General features: G+C 42.2%; 1 protein-coding gene across 6 annotated transcripts; it reads left to right on the top strand.

Annotated features, from left to right (window-relative positions):
• The first annotated feature begins 302 nt into the window (after positions 1-302).
• Positions 303-16,796, top strand: PDHA1 (pyruvate dehydrogenase E1 subunit alpha 1). Of its 6 annotated transcripts, none has more exons than XM_074906439.1 (12): positions 307-469; positions 2,237-2,251; positions 3,596-3,664; positions 5,247-5,420; positions 8,074-8,200; positions 10,533-10,624; positions 11,002-11,094; positions 12,516-12,671; positions 12,890-12,961; positions 13,831-13,898; positions 14,727-14,835; positions 16,347-16,796. In XM_074906439.1, the coding sequence occupies exons 1-12, from the start codon at positions 404-406 to the stop codon at positions 16,509-16,511; spliced, it is 1,206 nt and encodes a 401-aa protein (XP_074762540.1). In that variant the 5' UTR covers positions 307-403; the 3' UTR covers positions 16,512-16,796. The 6 variants fall into 6 exon arrangements, with proteins under 6 accessions (XP_074762570.1, XP_074762540.1, XP_074762519.1 ...); XM_074906418.1 differs by having other exon boundaries at positions 307-481; XM_074906448.1 differs by lacking the exon at positions 2,237-2,251.
• The last annotated feature ends 16 nt before the right edge of the window (positions 16,797-16,812 follow it).

The raw sequence follows: 16,812 nt of genomic DNA, 5'->3' as shown, positions 1-16,812 counted from the left end.
CACGAGTCCAGGGCCGCTTTCCCACAATCGACGATCGGGTCGTGAGCGCCTCCCACCTGTGTGTGGGGGGGGTGTCTCGCTGTCCCTCCGCACCGTCCTTTCTCCCGCACGCTCGCCAGAAACCCCCACTCCGGGCTCCCGAGCGGGGCGGCCTCGGGGCGAAGCGGCAGGAGAGGCGGGGCCCCGCCTGGGTGCCCGCCCGTCGCCGAGCCCCGCGCATGCGCGCCGCGGCGGCGGGACGCAGGGAAAGGCGTCGGTCGGCCCAGCGCGGCAGTGAGGCCCGGACGGCGCTGTCCCGTTGCGGGGCGTGTCGGTTGGCCGGGGGGGGGGCGGGCGGCGGCAGCGCCTGAAGGAGACTCGAGGACGGGGGTCCGCGCCAGGCACTGTCGCCTCTCCCCGCTCCATGCGCAAGATGCTGCTGGCCGCGCTCTCCCGGGTGCTGCAGGGTCCGGCCGCCGCCGCCGCCGCCGCCGGGAGGACGGTGAGTGCGGCCGTTACCTGCCGGCCGGCACGCGGGGGGTCAGCGAGCGCGGCGCGGGGGGGCGCTCGCGGGACGGGGGGAGGCGGTGGCCGGTACCGCCTCAGCCCTCAGCGCGCCGCCCTCCGGCGCGGGCCCTGCCGGGGGCGCGCGGGGGCGCGGCGTGTCCGGGCCCTCGGGGTCGGTACGCGGGAGGCAGCGGCGGCGCTAGGCTCGGCCCGGTGACCCGGCCCGGCTGCTGCGGCGGGGTCACGAGTTTGTCCTTTGGAAATAGGCTGGGTGTAACGGCCAGCAGCCCCGTTACCTGATTCCGGCGACAAAATAAACGATTTTTTTTTTAAAAAATAGGGTTGCTAGGGTTTTTTTTCCCTATTCTGTGTAAAATCCCGCCTGAAAATAAAATGGTTGCTGCGCGCAGGAGCTCGCTGTATAAGTGCCTTGTGTGAAGGCCTCGTCTGTCGCGTCTTCCCAAGCGGCGCTGAAGCAGGCGGCGTGGCGGGAGCTGCGGGCCGGGCCGCTCTGCCCTCACGGCGTTAAAATCGCGGCCAAACGTGCCACGGGCAGCCCGCGCCTTGCCACGGGAGGGCAGGGCGGCCCAGTGGCCGTGCCTGCTGCAGCATCGGCCGCCTGGTAACCGAGGGCTATAGCTGCCCTGCCCGGAGACCCTCTGTCCGATCTCTTTGCTATACGGGGTTTTTAGTATATATAAAATGTTCTGATTAATTTGTGAAACCTTTTTTTGGGCCCTTTATTTATCTGTATTTTCACTGCCAGTACAGGTCAGATCCTAAACAGGGGGTAAACATGCTCTTCTCATTCCATTCTAAATTCAACCATCTGACCTTTCTCTGAGCTGCTTCGTTTTGCTCAAACAAGTCTCTTTTCATGTCTTACTGAATTTCTTTCAAATTTTGTTATTTTTTTGGCATTAGTGCATCATTTGTTGTGTATTATCTCTTTTGTGTGGAAAATCTTCGGAGCTTACTTTTACCTTTTCATTGTCCCTATTCCATTATAATGGCTGTGGTCATGAAGAAAAAGTTAACCCCACTGAAAAAAAAGTAGTCAAGATCAAGTTAGTGTCAAATGGTACTTTTTTGGTAATCGGAAGTCAGCTGCCTTTTTGCCATTGCGAGCAAATCTGTTACCGTACCTTTATTCTGAAGTAGCTCACCTAGCATTCGCTTCTTGTGGAAGAAGCAGGTGGGTGACTGGATTTGTGAGAACGACATGAGAGAGCAGATTTAGCAGAAGATCTTTCTTGTGTGTGTTGGAACTATATATCTAAAAGTTTTTTCTGATTTACAAATAAAATACCTATATTAAAATTTTCAAATATGGGTGCCTAAAATTAGTCCCTTACTGCAGGTACTTGGCCTGTTACTGACATACTGCATTTCAATAGAACTCTAAACTAGATCTGGTTTGGATATATTTATACATAGCCTTTTGGATCCTGAGGATTAGCAAGTATGTAAATACTCGTCTTGAATTGTTCCTGTGCATTTATAGTGAAGATATAAATTATCAAATAAATAGAAGCAGACTTAATCCATAAAGTAGCATTTTATATATGCTTTGAGCATATTGCAAAGTGTATAGATGAATTTCTGTGACATAGAGCTTACCTGTAAGAAGGCTACCTCTTACAGTGTTCTAGCTGGCTAATAATTTGCTGATTTCTCCCTTAATTGTTTTAGTTACTTACCTTTTTTTTTTTTTTTCCTTTTTCCTCACTTCCAAATGCTGCTATCATAGGGAGCTGTTAGTGAGGTAAGGCCTGAATCAGTCTTGTCAAGGTTTGTTTTTTGTATATATGCTGGCCATGTATTAGAACTTTTGTACAGACTCCTCCATGTTGCTTTTACATTGTATTCAGGGCAGGAGTTTGGACTAGATGGCCTATAAAGGTACCTTCCAACCTTGGCCGTTCTGTGATTCCTAAACTCTTGGTGTGCTTCCAGATCTGGAAGTGAAATAGCTTTTCCTCACTGATAATACTGAGGTATTGTAATAAACAGTGTAAAAACTTGGTCAAGTATTTAATCTGATGGGGGGGGGGGGGGGGGTGATTGCTAAATCAAATATGCAACAGAATAAGTAACCAAGATGGATCGAGAAATTTCTTTCGGTGTTTTTCCAAGTTTTATATCTTATCGGACCTTTTTTCGAGACACTGACCTGGATATTCTCTAAAGTTTGAAACAATGAGCCTTCAGCCAAATATACATGAATGCCATGGTTGAAAAAGTTACTGAAATTTATGTGTAACTTCATTAGCGACACAATTTTGCTGCTTAGAATGTAGTGTATTCCTTATGCTGTGCCACCAGGCATGTGTGGACAGATGAGAATCCTATCTGATGCTTCAGTGAAACTTACTGAAGTTATCTAAAAATACCAGTTGTTCATTAATTAATAGCTTGAGCACATTAAGACAGAAAAGTAGTGTATTTTTAAACATTCTTCTTATCACCCTACCATGCTACCTGTTCTGTTGCTCTTTATTTCATGTATCATAAAAGGTGTGTAACCTTTTATGTTTCCATATCATTTTTAAGTAGTGGCTGTGCTGTTATCCACTTAAATGATACCTTCTTTTTTCATTGTTACTGCCTTGCATTCCTCCAACTTCTCTTCCTACTGAAAGGAAAAAGTAAGAGTAGTTAATATTCCAGAAATGCTGCTGGTTTGGTTTTTTTTTTGTTGTTGTTCTATCAAGGGAAAATTCCAGTCAGCGCAGAGAGCCATCAAATCTTCATTGGCTATGTCTCTACTCATACAGACAATCTGGAATGTGAACGGAAGAATACTTATTTCTGTGATTTTTATGCTTTTCACAGTCTTCTGAATCTTATTGGTTTTGGTTTAATCAAGGGTATTACAAATTTAGACTTCTCTTTTTGTAATCTTAAAATTTAAATACTGGGTTTTTAAGGACTTCTAGTGCATATGCACAAAATAAAAGCTCTCATGGGGTATGCCACTGAAGAGTTTCATTCACAAATTATTTCAGTTTGGGAAGTACTGTTAGAAATTGTTTGAAAATTCACCTACTGTTGCTTGATAACTATATTTAAATATTGCTTGTGGTTTGTTTTGTTTGTTTTTTTTAAGGCATCTCGAGTGATGGTAGCATCGCGTAACTATGCAGACTTTGCAAGTGAAGCTACGTTTGAAATTAAGGTAAAGCAGCTGAATACTTATTACTGGCACTCTGTGTCAGCACTTGTCATGGATCTTGATGTGATGGACTTGCCCTCTTCTTTTCAATTAGAAAAATACTGTTTCAATTTCCAGAGCCAAACCCCTCACTCTGGCCTGATTTCTAAAGGCAGCTGGAAGTACTGTGCTTGGCAGTATGTAGTAATGTTACTTGTTTCTTAAGAATGTGAAGTTGTGACTCTTTGCAGCTGTGATACTGCAGTGCAGCTGTGAGAATGGAGTTACAAAGGAGCTAAAGAACCTTTTCTGTTCTGTGGGGAAGGGTATTTTTGTTTCCTTAATGCTTTTAAAGCAAATAGCTGGTGTTTGCTGTCTACCCTTCTTTCCATCTCTCTCTTGTTTTTGGAGCCTTGGGTGCTGTATCCCAGATGTGCCACTGATTGAGGTCCATATGGATTTTGGAGGGAAAAATATGGTATCCTTTTTAATGCTTGACTTGGTGCTGCTCAAAAAATGTGTGTTACAATCTGTTGGTGTTCCACAATGGCTAGGTTTTAGGAAAAAGAAACACTTCCATGTGTTTCTTCCATTCTTTTGAAAAGAAATGGCTTTTCATTCAGGAATTGATAAAAGAAACTCTGAAAGAAATGATTAAGTTTTCCTTTACAGCCACAGACAAACAGGGAGTGGCTAAAGTATTAAAATTGTTTCACAGGCAGGAGAGAAAATACCTTTATATGAAGGAGTCTTTTCTGAGCAGATACAAGGTTTAACATTTGGTCCTGTGTCAATTTCAAGACTCCTCAGTTTCTGTTGAACTCTGAAGCAGAGCTGTCATAAGAGTAGCGTGCATGTATGCTATATCAAATTCATCTAGATGTCAGTGGATTTGCTCTGGAGAGACTTTGCTTTAATGGTGTTAAACATAAACTATCTTTAATCTGTATAGCAGTATTTTGGCCATGCAGTCTGCACTGGCAGAGTAGTTTGGTTTGGTCCACTGGACTGAATATTTTTTTAAATTTTATTTTTTAATTTTTGTTTTGTATGGGTACCTAAAATCAGCCCTTTGTGCAACTGTGTTGAGCCCATATTCTGGGAGAAGGATGTACTGTACACATGGTGGCAGGGTGGCTGGTGCAGCAGTGGTTTTTTTACTGCTTGTTAGAAGTGGTGGTTAGAAGAGGTGAAGTCCAGTCTTAGGACCAGATCTTACAAACTGTTTAACAAAGGAAACTGTCTTTCTTGTCTCTTTGCCAAGTCTCTGTAGCTTTTACCAAGTATTTGTCATGCAACACTCATGGAAGTGTGCTTTTCCTGTATTTTGTGAGGACTTTAGTTCATCTACTGCTAGTAGGAACTACAAGGCTTCATTTCATGAGTGGAAAGCTGTCTTTATTAAAAGAAAAGATTTTTTTTCCCTGAATTTGGAAATAGTGCACAAACTTTAAAGTTGTTTTGACCTATGAATTTAGGTTTTGCTGGCTTTCTTTTTAAAAAGATATTAAAATCTGAATTTGAAAATGACATATCATTAAATTAAGGGGTATTCATAAATAGGATGAATTACTTTCAAGAAATGACTGCTTGTTCAACTTTGCAGAAATGTGACCTCCATCGCCTGGAAGAAGGCCCTAGTACCACAGCAGTGATGACTCGAGAGGAGGGGCTCCATTACTACAAGACAATGCAGACCATAAGACGCATGGAGCTGAAGTCTGACCAGCTGTACAAGCAGAAGATAATTCGTGGCTTCTGCCACTTATATGATGGTCAGGTAAAAAATTTTCTTCCAGGAGGTTTTATATTGTCTTACTTAATGTAGGGATTTCAGTAGAGTGGAGAGTAAATCTAGAACTGAGTATTTATGTACAATGTCCAAAGTTCAGACACAAAAAAGCAACCTACAGAGGGTAGGAGCAAGGACAGGTAATATGGGAGGAATGCAGAGAAATTGCCTGAGCAGCCAGGGATCAGGTTAGGAAGGCCAAATCACCAATAGAATTAAATCTGGCAAGGGATGTCAAGGGCAACAAGAAAAGCTCTTATGTCAGTGATAAAAGGAAGACTAGGGAATATGTGGGCCCTTTCCAGAAGGGAACAGGAGACCTAGTTATCCAGGATATGGAGAAGGCTGAGAGACTTTACAACTTTTTTGCCTCAAGGACTCTAGCCACACTGTCCAAGATGCAGAAGGCAAAGGCAGGGACTGGGAGAATGAAGAACAACCCAGTATAGGGAGAGGATCAGGTCTGAGACCATCTAAGGAACCTGAAGGTGCACAAGTCCTGAGACCTGATGAGATGCATCCACAGGTCCTGAGGGAACTGGCAGGTGAAGTGGCTAAGCCACTATCCATCATATTTGAGTAGTTGTGGCAGTCTGGTGAAGTTCCCACTGACTAGAAAAGGGGAAACATAAAACCCATTTTTAAAAACAAGAAGACCCAGGGATGTACAGGTCAGACAGTCTTGTCTCTGTGCTTGGCAAGACCATGGAGTGGATCCTCCTGGAAACTATGCTAGGGCACATGGAAAATAAGGAGGTGACTGATGGCAGCCAGCATGGCTTTAATAAGGGCAAATTGTGCCTGACAAATTTGGTGGCCTTCTACAGTGGGGTTACAGCGTTCATGGATAAGGGAAGAGCAACTGATGTCATGTACCTGAACTTGTGCAAAGCTTTGGACTCTGTCCTGCACAACATCCTTGTCTCTAAAATGGAGAGACATGGATTTGACAGATGGACCACTTGGTGGATAAGGAAATAGCTGGATGGCCGCACTTAAAGAGTTGTGGTCAACGGCTCAGTGTCCAAGAGCAGAGCAGTGACAAGTGGCATTCCTCAGGGGTGGGTATTGGGACTGGCGCTGTTTAACATCTTTGTTGGTGACATGGACAGTGGGACTGAGTGAACCCTCAGCAAGTTTGCCGACAACACCAAGCTGTGTGGTGCGGTCGACACGCTGGAGGGAAGGGATGGCATCCAGAGGGACCGAGACAGGCTTGAGAGAAGGGACCATGCAAACCTCATGAAGTTTGACAAGGCCAAGTGCAAGGTCCTGCACATGGGTTCAGGTAATTCCATGCACAAATACAGGCTGAGTGATGAGTGGATTGAGAGCAGCCCTGCAGAGAAAGTTTTGGGGGTAGTAGTGGATGGAGAACTGACTGTGAGCCAGCAATGTGCACTCACAGCCCAGAAAGCCAACCATATCCTGGGCTGCATCAAGAGCAGTGTGGCCAGCAGGTTGAGGGAGGGGATTCTCCCCCTCTACTCTGCTTTCCTGAGATCCCACTTGGAGTGCTGTGTCCAGCTCTTGGGGTCCCCAACAAAAAGACATGGACCTGCCTGAGCAGGTCCAGAGAAGGCCATGAAGATGATCAGGGGCCTGGAGCACCTCCCTTTTGAGGACAGGCTATGGGAGTTGGAGAAGAGAAGGCTCCAGGGAGACCTTACAGTGGCCTTCCAGTATTTAAATGGGGCCCACAGGAAAGATGGGGAAGGACTCTTTGTCAGGGAGTGTAGTGATAGGAAAAGGGGTTATGGCTTTAGACTGAAAGAGAATAGTTTTAGATTAGACATGAGGAAGAAATTCTTCACTGTGAGGGTGGTGGGGCACTGGCACAGGTTGCCCACAGAAGCTGTGGCTGCCCCCTCCCTGGTAGCGTTCAAGGCCAGGTTGGACGGGGCTTTGAGCAACCTGGTCTAGTGAAAGATGTCCCTGCCCACGGCAAGGGGGTTGGAACTAGATGATCTTTAAGGTCCCTTCCAACCCAAACCATTCTATGATTCTATAAAGCTGTAGCTGGATGGATGATTTAGTTTGTTATTTTTTTGTAAACAGTGTCTTAGCACACAAGGGAATCCCTGAGATCTTGGGACAGCCATAGGAAGAGAGAGAAGGCAAGGTGCAGCTGACGATAGCTGAATGTGAGCAATGAGCAGCTACAGCATATTAAATTCAGCACATTTGGTGGCCCACATCCTCCTCCTCAAGCTTCATTGATGTTTTTTGTTCCAGTGTCTCATGGATCATGTGCACACTAAAAATCAACAGCCAGGAGAAGGAACTTCATGAACTTAGCAAAACTTTGCGGTCTGTCCATGCTCCCCTGCCATTTTTGAATTGCTGTTGTTTTGATGCTTCATTTGGAAGTATTCATAGAAAATTCCACAGATTTTTGGAGCTTCTAGTTCCCCTCCTGTCTGCTTTTTTTAGTCACAATCAGGTTGGAATTTAGAGCCCAAGGCTATTGTAGCTCCTGGCCTGCAGCCCCTTGGATTTAAGGCAGTCTCCTGTATCTGTGCTTTTCTTGTTTTCTGCTGATATTTGATGTATGGGGTTCCTAGCTATCCCTTGCCGTGCTGTCGACTGTGCAAGTTGTTTGCTTTGCTTCATTGCTAAGCTTACTTTTCCTTTGTAACAGGAGGCTTGCTGTGTAGGGATTGAAGCTGCCATAAAGCCTACAGACCATGTGATAACTGCTTACAGAGCTCATGGCTTTACCTATGCACGAGGAGTGCCTGTTCGAGAAATTCTCGCTGAACTTACAGGTTTGTGCTAAGTAAAATGAGGATTTGCATGCTGCTGTACTTGTGTCAGAATTCTATATTCAAATTCAAAATTATGTTGGTGCTCAAAGTATGCTGGGCTTCAGAAGCAGTTTAGTGACAGTAGAATAAACCAAGTTTATAATTTTATGATGCAACCACTTTTTATTATAAAATTATATAAAATGTTAAGTCATAAGGAATATTTAAGTGCTGGTACTTCTAAAGCACAAATTCGGAAAAATTTTTTCAATACCATGTGCTGTATTTGTTGTGGTGCAGCAGTTTGTTTAAATGGAACTTGATGGTGGTGGGCATTTGTTCTCAATAGCACAGGACATTACCCTCCCCAGGAGACAGACTTGGATTTTCAGAATTATGCTGCTGACATCTTAGGAAGACTGGTAGACACGGCCTGTAATGATAAACTGCATGATCTTGGAAAATTTATCATAACAAGAATATTAAATGGTAATCTAGACGGATCTAAGATTTTGCAGGAAGGGAGAGGTGGTTATTTGCATTTGGGTCGTAGGTAGAGCAGGGAAGAGAAGAGAAGGTCAGCCTGCTGAACTCTTAAGAGATGAACAAGGAGTTTGAAGGCCTTTATGAAATTGATGTAATAAAGACTTGATCTGAGAATTTGCATACTTGAAACATTAATATAGGAAAGCATTTTTTGGAGGTAGAGAATAATTATGGTTTCGTATATTAAGAGTGTATGTGCATGTTAAGAATGTATATTAATAACGTGCACAAAAGCCCAAAATCTAGTGGATGATTGACTTGCCAAGTGTCACTGGATATTGATATGAGAGAAAGTAAATGAGAAGATTGTCATGACTGAAGTCTACTATTGGCCCCAAAATTACAAACAGCAGTAATGATGTGGGGGATTTTTTCTTTATTTCTTTTCATGACACACATCTTCTATAGCATTGTGCTTGGTTTTAGTGGAGTTCTTTTAATTGGGAAAGAGCAGCTGCAGTACAGAGACTGTTGTTGCAAGAAATGGTGCTTGGGGCAAGTTTCTAGAGAGGAGTGCTGCTAGAGCTGCCAACAAAGATCTTGACTGAAAATGCCAAACTGAAAGACAGCCTGAGTTACAATGACCAGGAAATGATGGAATTAAAAAAGTCTTCAAAGGATCAAGAAGCAGTCACCCAAAATAAAACTAGTGTATGAGATCCTACAGGAAACAAACTGTAGAAAAGGACTTTTCAGAAGAATTGATGATTCCCTGAGAAATGGTTTTGTGTTCTAAGAAAAGTAGAAAGTATAGCAAAAAGTGACATTGTTCAATTGGGAGTTCTTAAATACTTTAGAAAAATACAAGAAAGGATTGTACAAAAAGTGGAGGGAGATTACTGAAGTTAAGTTTACACTTCAGAAACATAGTTTTCTGATTCAAAATTAGATTCTTTTGGCCTTAGCTGACAGAATCCATAAAATCTTACAGGAAACCAATTCATAAGCATATGAAAGGTGTGAGAAAGATCAATAATAAAAATGATCCACTCTTAAGTAAGACAGAGGAGTACAAATTCAGAAGGATCCAGCATTCAACTTCTAAAATAAACATGAAGGCTAAGGCAAAAAAGCCAACCAAGCAATATGTGCTTGATAGCCACAAAGGCTTTTATTTTATTTCTAGTAACAAAGCAGATTAGTATAAGAAGTGGACTGGGCTGATGAGAAATTCTGTGTTCTTAGATCAGCTTATTTAAACAGGGTTTGTTGTAATGCTTCATGGACCACAACTTACCTTCAAAGTGCAGCTTAAATAAAGCTGGGCTAGGTGACTTTCTGATGTTTATCCTGGGGAGCTGTTGGTTGGTTGTTGGGTTTTGTTTGGTTTTTAATCTGCTATCTGTAATTTTTACTTCTGGTTATTGTCACAGGGAGGATAGTGTAGATTATTGCAACTAACTTGGGACAGTGTTCATAACTTTATTGCAGAAGCCAAAAGTAGTAAGGACTGTATATACTTCTTACCGGTTACATATATGAGAACTACAGACCATGTTGGCTATTAAAACTCAAACATACTTATCAGAAAGTACTTTTGTATAATAGGACACTGACTTCTTGGTTGGTTTTAAAATTTTTTCTTAATTTCATTCTGTATTTCTGGAATTATGTTTTCATTATTGTCTTTTTTTCCCCCTTTTTCTTACTTGTTTCGTGATGCATTTAACTGTAAACTCTTTGGGGAGAGGCCACTGTGGCTTAAGTCCACATGGTCTTAGTGTTACTATCTTTAGGAATTGATGTTCCCATTTGTATAGTATTTTTTTCCTCCGAAAAAATAAATTGCTCATTATTCATGTTTCAGGTCGAAAAGGAGGATGTGTGAAGGGAAAAGGAGGATCAATGCATATGTATACCAAAAACTTCTATGGTGGCAATGGTATTGTTGGTGCTCAGGTATATATGTGACTTCTACTTCAAAGCACAAGTTGAATTTGGCTCATGTCCTGTGCCAGTGTTTCCTCTCAGTTTTTGTGGTGTGAGCTTGTATGCAGATACCATTGCTCTGTGGATATTAAATCTGTTACGTCTTTATTCTGGTTTGCTCACCGTTTTGTAAACTGTAGCGAAAATGAATCAAATTGAGCAGATAGTTAATGTTTATATTTTGGCTGTAAACCAGATGGGAACAAATGGAAGTGGGTTGTTAACAACTTGATTGTTGAGCGCATCTCTAACAGTGTAAATGTCTCTCTACAGTTCACAAGCTGCCTGTTCTCCAACTCCTCTGAACATTGTTCTAAAATTTTGGTTTGTCCTGTACTCTGTGATAGGTGCCTCTTGGAGCTGGGATTGCACTGGCCTGTAAATACTTTGGTAAAAACGAAATCTGTCTGACGCTGTATGGGGATGGTGCAGCCAATCAGGTAAACGAGCTTTGTATAGTGCAGCTGTGTGAAGAGGAGTGTGACTGTGGGTGATCAGTTTTTGTGAACTGTGAGCTCTGCCTTTCCACCGAGCAGTGGGAGAGCACCTTCTGCCCTGTCAGTGTAGTATCTGCAACCTGGGCAATGTCTGACATGTCTGACCTGGAACTTAGGCTGAGATTTGTGTGATGGGCTTCCTGCTGCCAGGATGCTTTATTAAAGCAGTCTGCTGATGCTGAAAAAGCAATCCCAGAGAGAGAAGACAATGTACACCCTCTGTCCTACCGCCCACGGCAATTTTTCTTAGGGTTTTTGTGTGAAGTGCTGTTCACAGAGACAAGCTTCATGTAGGTGGCCGGGCATTTTGTGAATTTTGGACGCTAGCACCTCTGTCTTGTGTTGCCTAAGGCATTTAAGTAGGAGTGTGTTTCAGGAACTGTATAGTTCTCAGAGGGGTGATTCAGATGAACAGTTAAGAATTTAATGGCTAGATGCTCTTTATGTATCAGGAATGTAGCATGTGCTTGGATTTTTTTTTTATCATGTTTTGAACCTGTGTAAATGTCTGTCCTTCCCTACCCCCCATTCTGAACTCTATCACAGTCGCTGGAGTGGAGGAAAAGCTGCTCAGCTCCTTCCTTTCTGGAATGCTGAGATATTCGGGGAGTGAGTGGGGCTAATGATTAATTGTGTAAACACTGCACAACTCACAGGAGGAGGGGTTTCCAGTTACCTTCTTTCCAGTTACACATAGCTCAACTACCTGTGATGTGTTGAAGTCTCTGCTGTAAGGAGAGCTCTGAATGATAGCAGTGGAGATAACAGTGCTGCTGAATTGGAAAAGTATATAACGTGCGTTGCTGAGGACAGCGTATTTCAGAGCCACTTAGTGTTGACACTCTGGCCAGTCTCTTCATATTATCAGCAGAGCCACTAAGCCAGATAAGAAATTGGTGGTTTAGAGTGTACTGCTGATATAATTTCTTGGTTTTAAAACACAGGTGGAGATCTCAGTTCTTGGTTTTCCCTGTCTTTGACTTAGAGTAACAAGGCTGATGCAGTCACTGTGGTTGAACTGTTATTTTACTTTGCTTGTAGCAGCATCCTGCCAGATTAATCAATTGTGAAGCTTTTTATGACTGTTGCTGAAATACTTCAGTTGAAGATTTTGTGCTACCCTAACACAGATATTGATACAGATTTAAAAATGAAGTTCTAGAAACTATTAGTTGAGGTGAAAGTTACATTATATAGTGTAGCCTCTCTTATTCCTGCCACGCTGCAAGAAGTGGTTGGTTTCAGATCACTTTTAGTATTAACATTTCTCCTAGCTAGACATCTGCAACTGAATGACTTTAAGCAGAGCCTAGTGCTTGAAGGCTCAGCTCCCTGTCTGGATGTAACTTGCTGTTTTCTTTCAGGGCCAGATATTTGAAACGTACAATATGGCTGCCTTATGGAAGTTGCCTTGTATTTTTATCTGCGAGAACAATCGCTATGGAATGGGAACTTCGGTTGAAAGAGCTGCAGCCAGTACTGACTACTACAGAAGAGGAGACTTCATTCCAGGGTTCAGGGTGAGGACAGGCACAGCTTTTTTTGAGTGGGGTGGAAGTGGGGGGATGTGCATTGTGTGCACCTGCACCATACTTATATATGTATTATTTACAAATATAAATTTTTTTTAAAATGTAGAAAAATTTGAAACAATTCCTGTTGCACTTGTGGAAGTAATGAAATTGGAAGTTTGGAGTTAGGCATTTTTTGGCTTCACCTTGTATTTTCTGTTGACCAGGTGGACGGCATGGATATTCTCTGCGTTCGAGAAGCAGCAAAGTTTGCAGCTGACTACTGTAGATCTGGAAAAGTAAGTCTGTTATTGTCTTTCCTTTTCCATAGGTGAAATTCTTAGCCTGATTATTGCTGCATAAAAAGTTGCTCATCTAGCCCATTTTGTCCAGTCACTGTTGAAACTTTATTTGACCTTCATTTCCTTTTTTCTCCACAGTATTGAACCTGTAAGCAATTGAGTGGTTCTTAAATTTTGTCAGAATTTATTGATGTGCAATTGGTACCAACCAAGCGTTTGAAAAAAATATATATCCTAATGCTCTGTCATCTTTTTCCCCATTTCTACCCCAGTTAAATTCTGTTATGAAAGGTGTTCTGACTGTCAGGCAGTTGTTTTCTTTGTGGAAAGATTAATTAGGGGAAGCATCAAGAAAAGTGGCAATGATTCTGTATTTACAACAAATGGAAAGTGAAGTAAAAGTTTTGTGAGTCAGCATTAGTGTCTGTCAGCCAAGGATGCTACACTGGTTTTAAAGATTTTTAATATTTGGTGAAGTAATGTTTGTGCTGGGATGTTACAACAGAAGAAAAAAAAAAAGTTCATACAGAAAAGTTCTGTGAGATGCAATCTTGCAGTGAAACAGCAGGCGGTTTGAAGCAGTCGTCATGAGTTATGGTGGAATGATATTGGAAGGGAACAAATTGTTTAATGCTGCTCAGTAAGAACATGAGAATAAGTGCTTACAAATCAACAGAGACTTTCATTTAAAAAGAGTTGTTTCATTTTACTAGTTGTAATGTTATGTAAATTACATGGAGAAAAAAGCATTGAAACAAAATCATTCATCACTGGTGCAATTCACCTGTAGCAAGTATTTGCTGCTAATAACAACAAATGGGTCATTCAAGGTGGTAACACTCTCTGTATTGTTTTTTCTTTCTAAGGGTCCTATTGTGATGGAGTTACAGACATACCGTTATCATGGCCATAGTATGAGCGACCCTGGAATAAGGTACTGTGACATTCTTTCTCGGCATTCACTGAAAACCAGGAAGTGTTGATGGTCAAAACCCTGAAACTCTAGGATTCAGAGTTCAAATCCATTGTGAAGTGCATGTAAAGGTTATGATGAAATTGTTGGGAGCAGGCTGATCATTCCTTGCTCAGTTGATAATCCATGGCCATGTAACAAATTTGTCTTAGTTGCCGTATTAAGAGATTTAGTTTTAGAACAAGCAGAGTCAGTTAAACTTCTGTACTTTCTATTAATGAATTCTGTTTTCAGTGTGACTTTATGGTGTGTTCTAATTAAGCTTTGACTGAAAAGCAGCATGCTTTCTCAAGGCTTTTAGAGTACCTAAAATCCTGTAAAATAAAATTATAGGAATAATTTGGAGTCCAGTGGAACAGTTCTTAAAAACACAAACGTACAGGTGCCAGGAACACTCAGGCATTGTACCAACTGACAAATCTGAGTTGACCTCTGTGAAGTAGAGGTGTGTCCCAAGGCTTCGTTGGGAACTTGTAGGGAGTTGGAGAAACGCAGCAACTCATGTGGTGCCCCCCTTAGCAGTGATGGGACAGAGTAACTTGTAGTAACTGTCAGGCTGGGAGTGCTCCCCTTTCCCTGCCTACTTTATACTCAAGTCTGGAACTACTTCAGCTCAGTTGCTGCTTACAGAGCTAAGAAATGGTTTAGGTGTGGCTGTGCCACCCTTTGAGTGATAAAAGTTGCTGTATTTTTCATTGTATTCCTGACAACTTGAGCTGTGTCCAGAACCTGACCTCTGTTCAAGGCTACCACTGAAGAAGTTGATGTCTTTGCTTGTCTTGCTCCCAGCTATCGTACCAGAGAAGAAATTCAAGAAGTAAGAAGCAAAAGTGATCCCATTACTTTGCTGAAGGACAGAATGGTCAACAACAACCTTGCTAGCATTGAAGAATTAAAGGTATGGCTTTTAGTTGCTATTTAAGCAAGCCCTTGAGCATTCACACACTAATGATCTCTGAAAAGCACATTGCAGAACAGCCTGTGTCACTTGCTCTTTGAAGGTCTTTAAAGTTTGTTTTAATGTCACTTAACTCAGTGCTGTGAGGTTGTGTGTGGGTGTTTCAAATACAGCTCTTGTCATATACTAACATGTAGAAATTAAAATTACCCAGGCTTTCTCGACTAACCCCCTTGTTGCATTTAAGGTAAAGAATTAATTTGGTAAGAGATGAATCCCCTTGCGTTCTAGATGGTTCTCAGAGATTAGAGGGGTAGGGGTGGCTGGACATACCTCTTAACCGGTATGCCAGTTGGGGCTGGAACTACAGGCCTGACACCAGATGCACAAACAGCCCATATGCTGTAGGTCTGGTTGCATTCAAGAGAAGCACTCAGGTTCATGAATAGTACAGTTTATTATTATGCAACATCTACAGATTCTTTGAGATTGCCTACAATAAATGCACAAACTTCAGGCTGGCTATTAGCACTACACACAAAAAATGATTGCAATTGCACACAATTCCTGGGTAATCACTCAGCATAGCCAAGGGCCCAAATCCTACCAAAAGACATCCCTTCTGCGGGTGGGGTGAGGAGCACAAACCCGTTGATCTGTCCCTTGGATTTTGTATCAGATTATCGTCCCTCCAAATTAAGATACAAACTCGGGGTAGTATTTATCTTAAGTATGCACATACAAGTGGGTGGGACTGTGGTCAAGCCATTGTTTCTTGAGTAACACCACGGCACATTCCTTGGTGCAAGGTGTGTGCTGGTTTTGTGGAAAAAGAGGAAGAATGAGAGATAAGGTCTGCAGAGTACTGCAAAACAGTCCTTGAGAGAAGGGGAAGAGCAGGATATAAATCTGCGTAGCCATGTCAAATGTTCTGTGAGAAAAGTGGAAGCATGGGACTGTGTGGCCTCCACCTCACTTCGCATTGCTCCTTGGTGTCATGGCAATACAAATCACTGGATCACCATCCTGTCCCATGTTTGTTCTGGGACCATGTGTTAAGAAAATGTGTGTTTTGAAGTTTTTTCGCTGTTTTGCTTTTCCCACACTTCCAACACCCCCTCCTAGGTAGGTCTCTGAGAGGGAAACCATCAGTAGTGAAAAATCGTAGTGAAGGAGAACCCTCTAAGCAAATGTTGTAAATACTTTTGTCAACTCCTCTGTTTAAAAAAAAAATTAAAAAATCAACACACTCAGTTTTCCCAGAATCAGAATTGAAAATGTAGAGGCTCAGTGGTGTCACATTCCTCAAGCTTTAAGTTACTGGTGCTATCCAAAAGGTAGAAATGCTGCAGTTTAGGAGGGAGGGAGTTTTCACAGGTTTTTCATTTATGTTCAAGGTAGTGTTAACACTCACTAATTCTGACCAATACTTAATGATTGTGTTTATTTCAATTCAATATTATGATGAGTTTTCTGAGCTGTCTGCTAATAAGCATCAATTTTTGGTTTAGGAAATTGATGTGGCAGTAAGGAAGGAAATTGAGGAAGCTGCTCAGTTTGCTACCACTGACCCAGAGCCACCACTGGAAGAACTAGGTAACCACATCTACTTCAACGAGCCACCCTTCGAAGTGCGTGGCCCAAACCAGTGGATAAGGTACAAGTCTGTCAGCTAAAGGCCTTTTTGTTGGTGTAACTTATTCAGAAGGATAAGTGAATGCATTTACAGGAACTACATTGACTCAGAAACAACCCTTAAGTTTATTTAAAAGCTCTTTCAAAAGAGGAAATGTGTAGGGAATCCATGTCAGTATGGATTTTCTTAAACACACTGAATGTTGTTTCAGAAAGAGCTAAATTAAGAGAAAGCTGCAGTTTATTTAAATTGCCATCTCTTTGCTTTACTGAGTTATTTGGATTGCTGTATGTACAGTTTAAAAAAATAAAAAACTTTAACAACATTTCTCTAGTGGTCAG

This window comes from Athene noctua, chromosome 1, assembly GCF_965140245.1.
Source record: "Athene noctua chromosome 1, bAthNoc1.hap1.1, whole genome shotgun sequence".
NCBI lineage: Eukaryota > Metazoa > Chordata > Aves > Strigiformes > Strigidae > Athene > Athene noctua.
The sequence above is the reverse complement of the archived record's forward strand: the minus strand, read 5'-3'. Positions and strand labels throughout refer to the sequence as shown.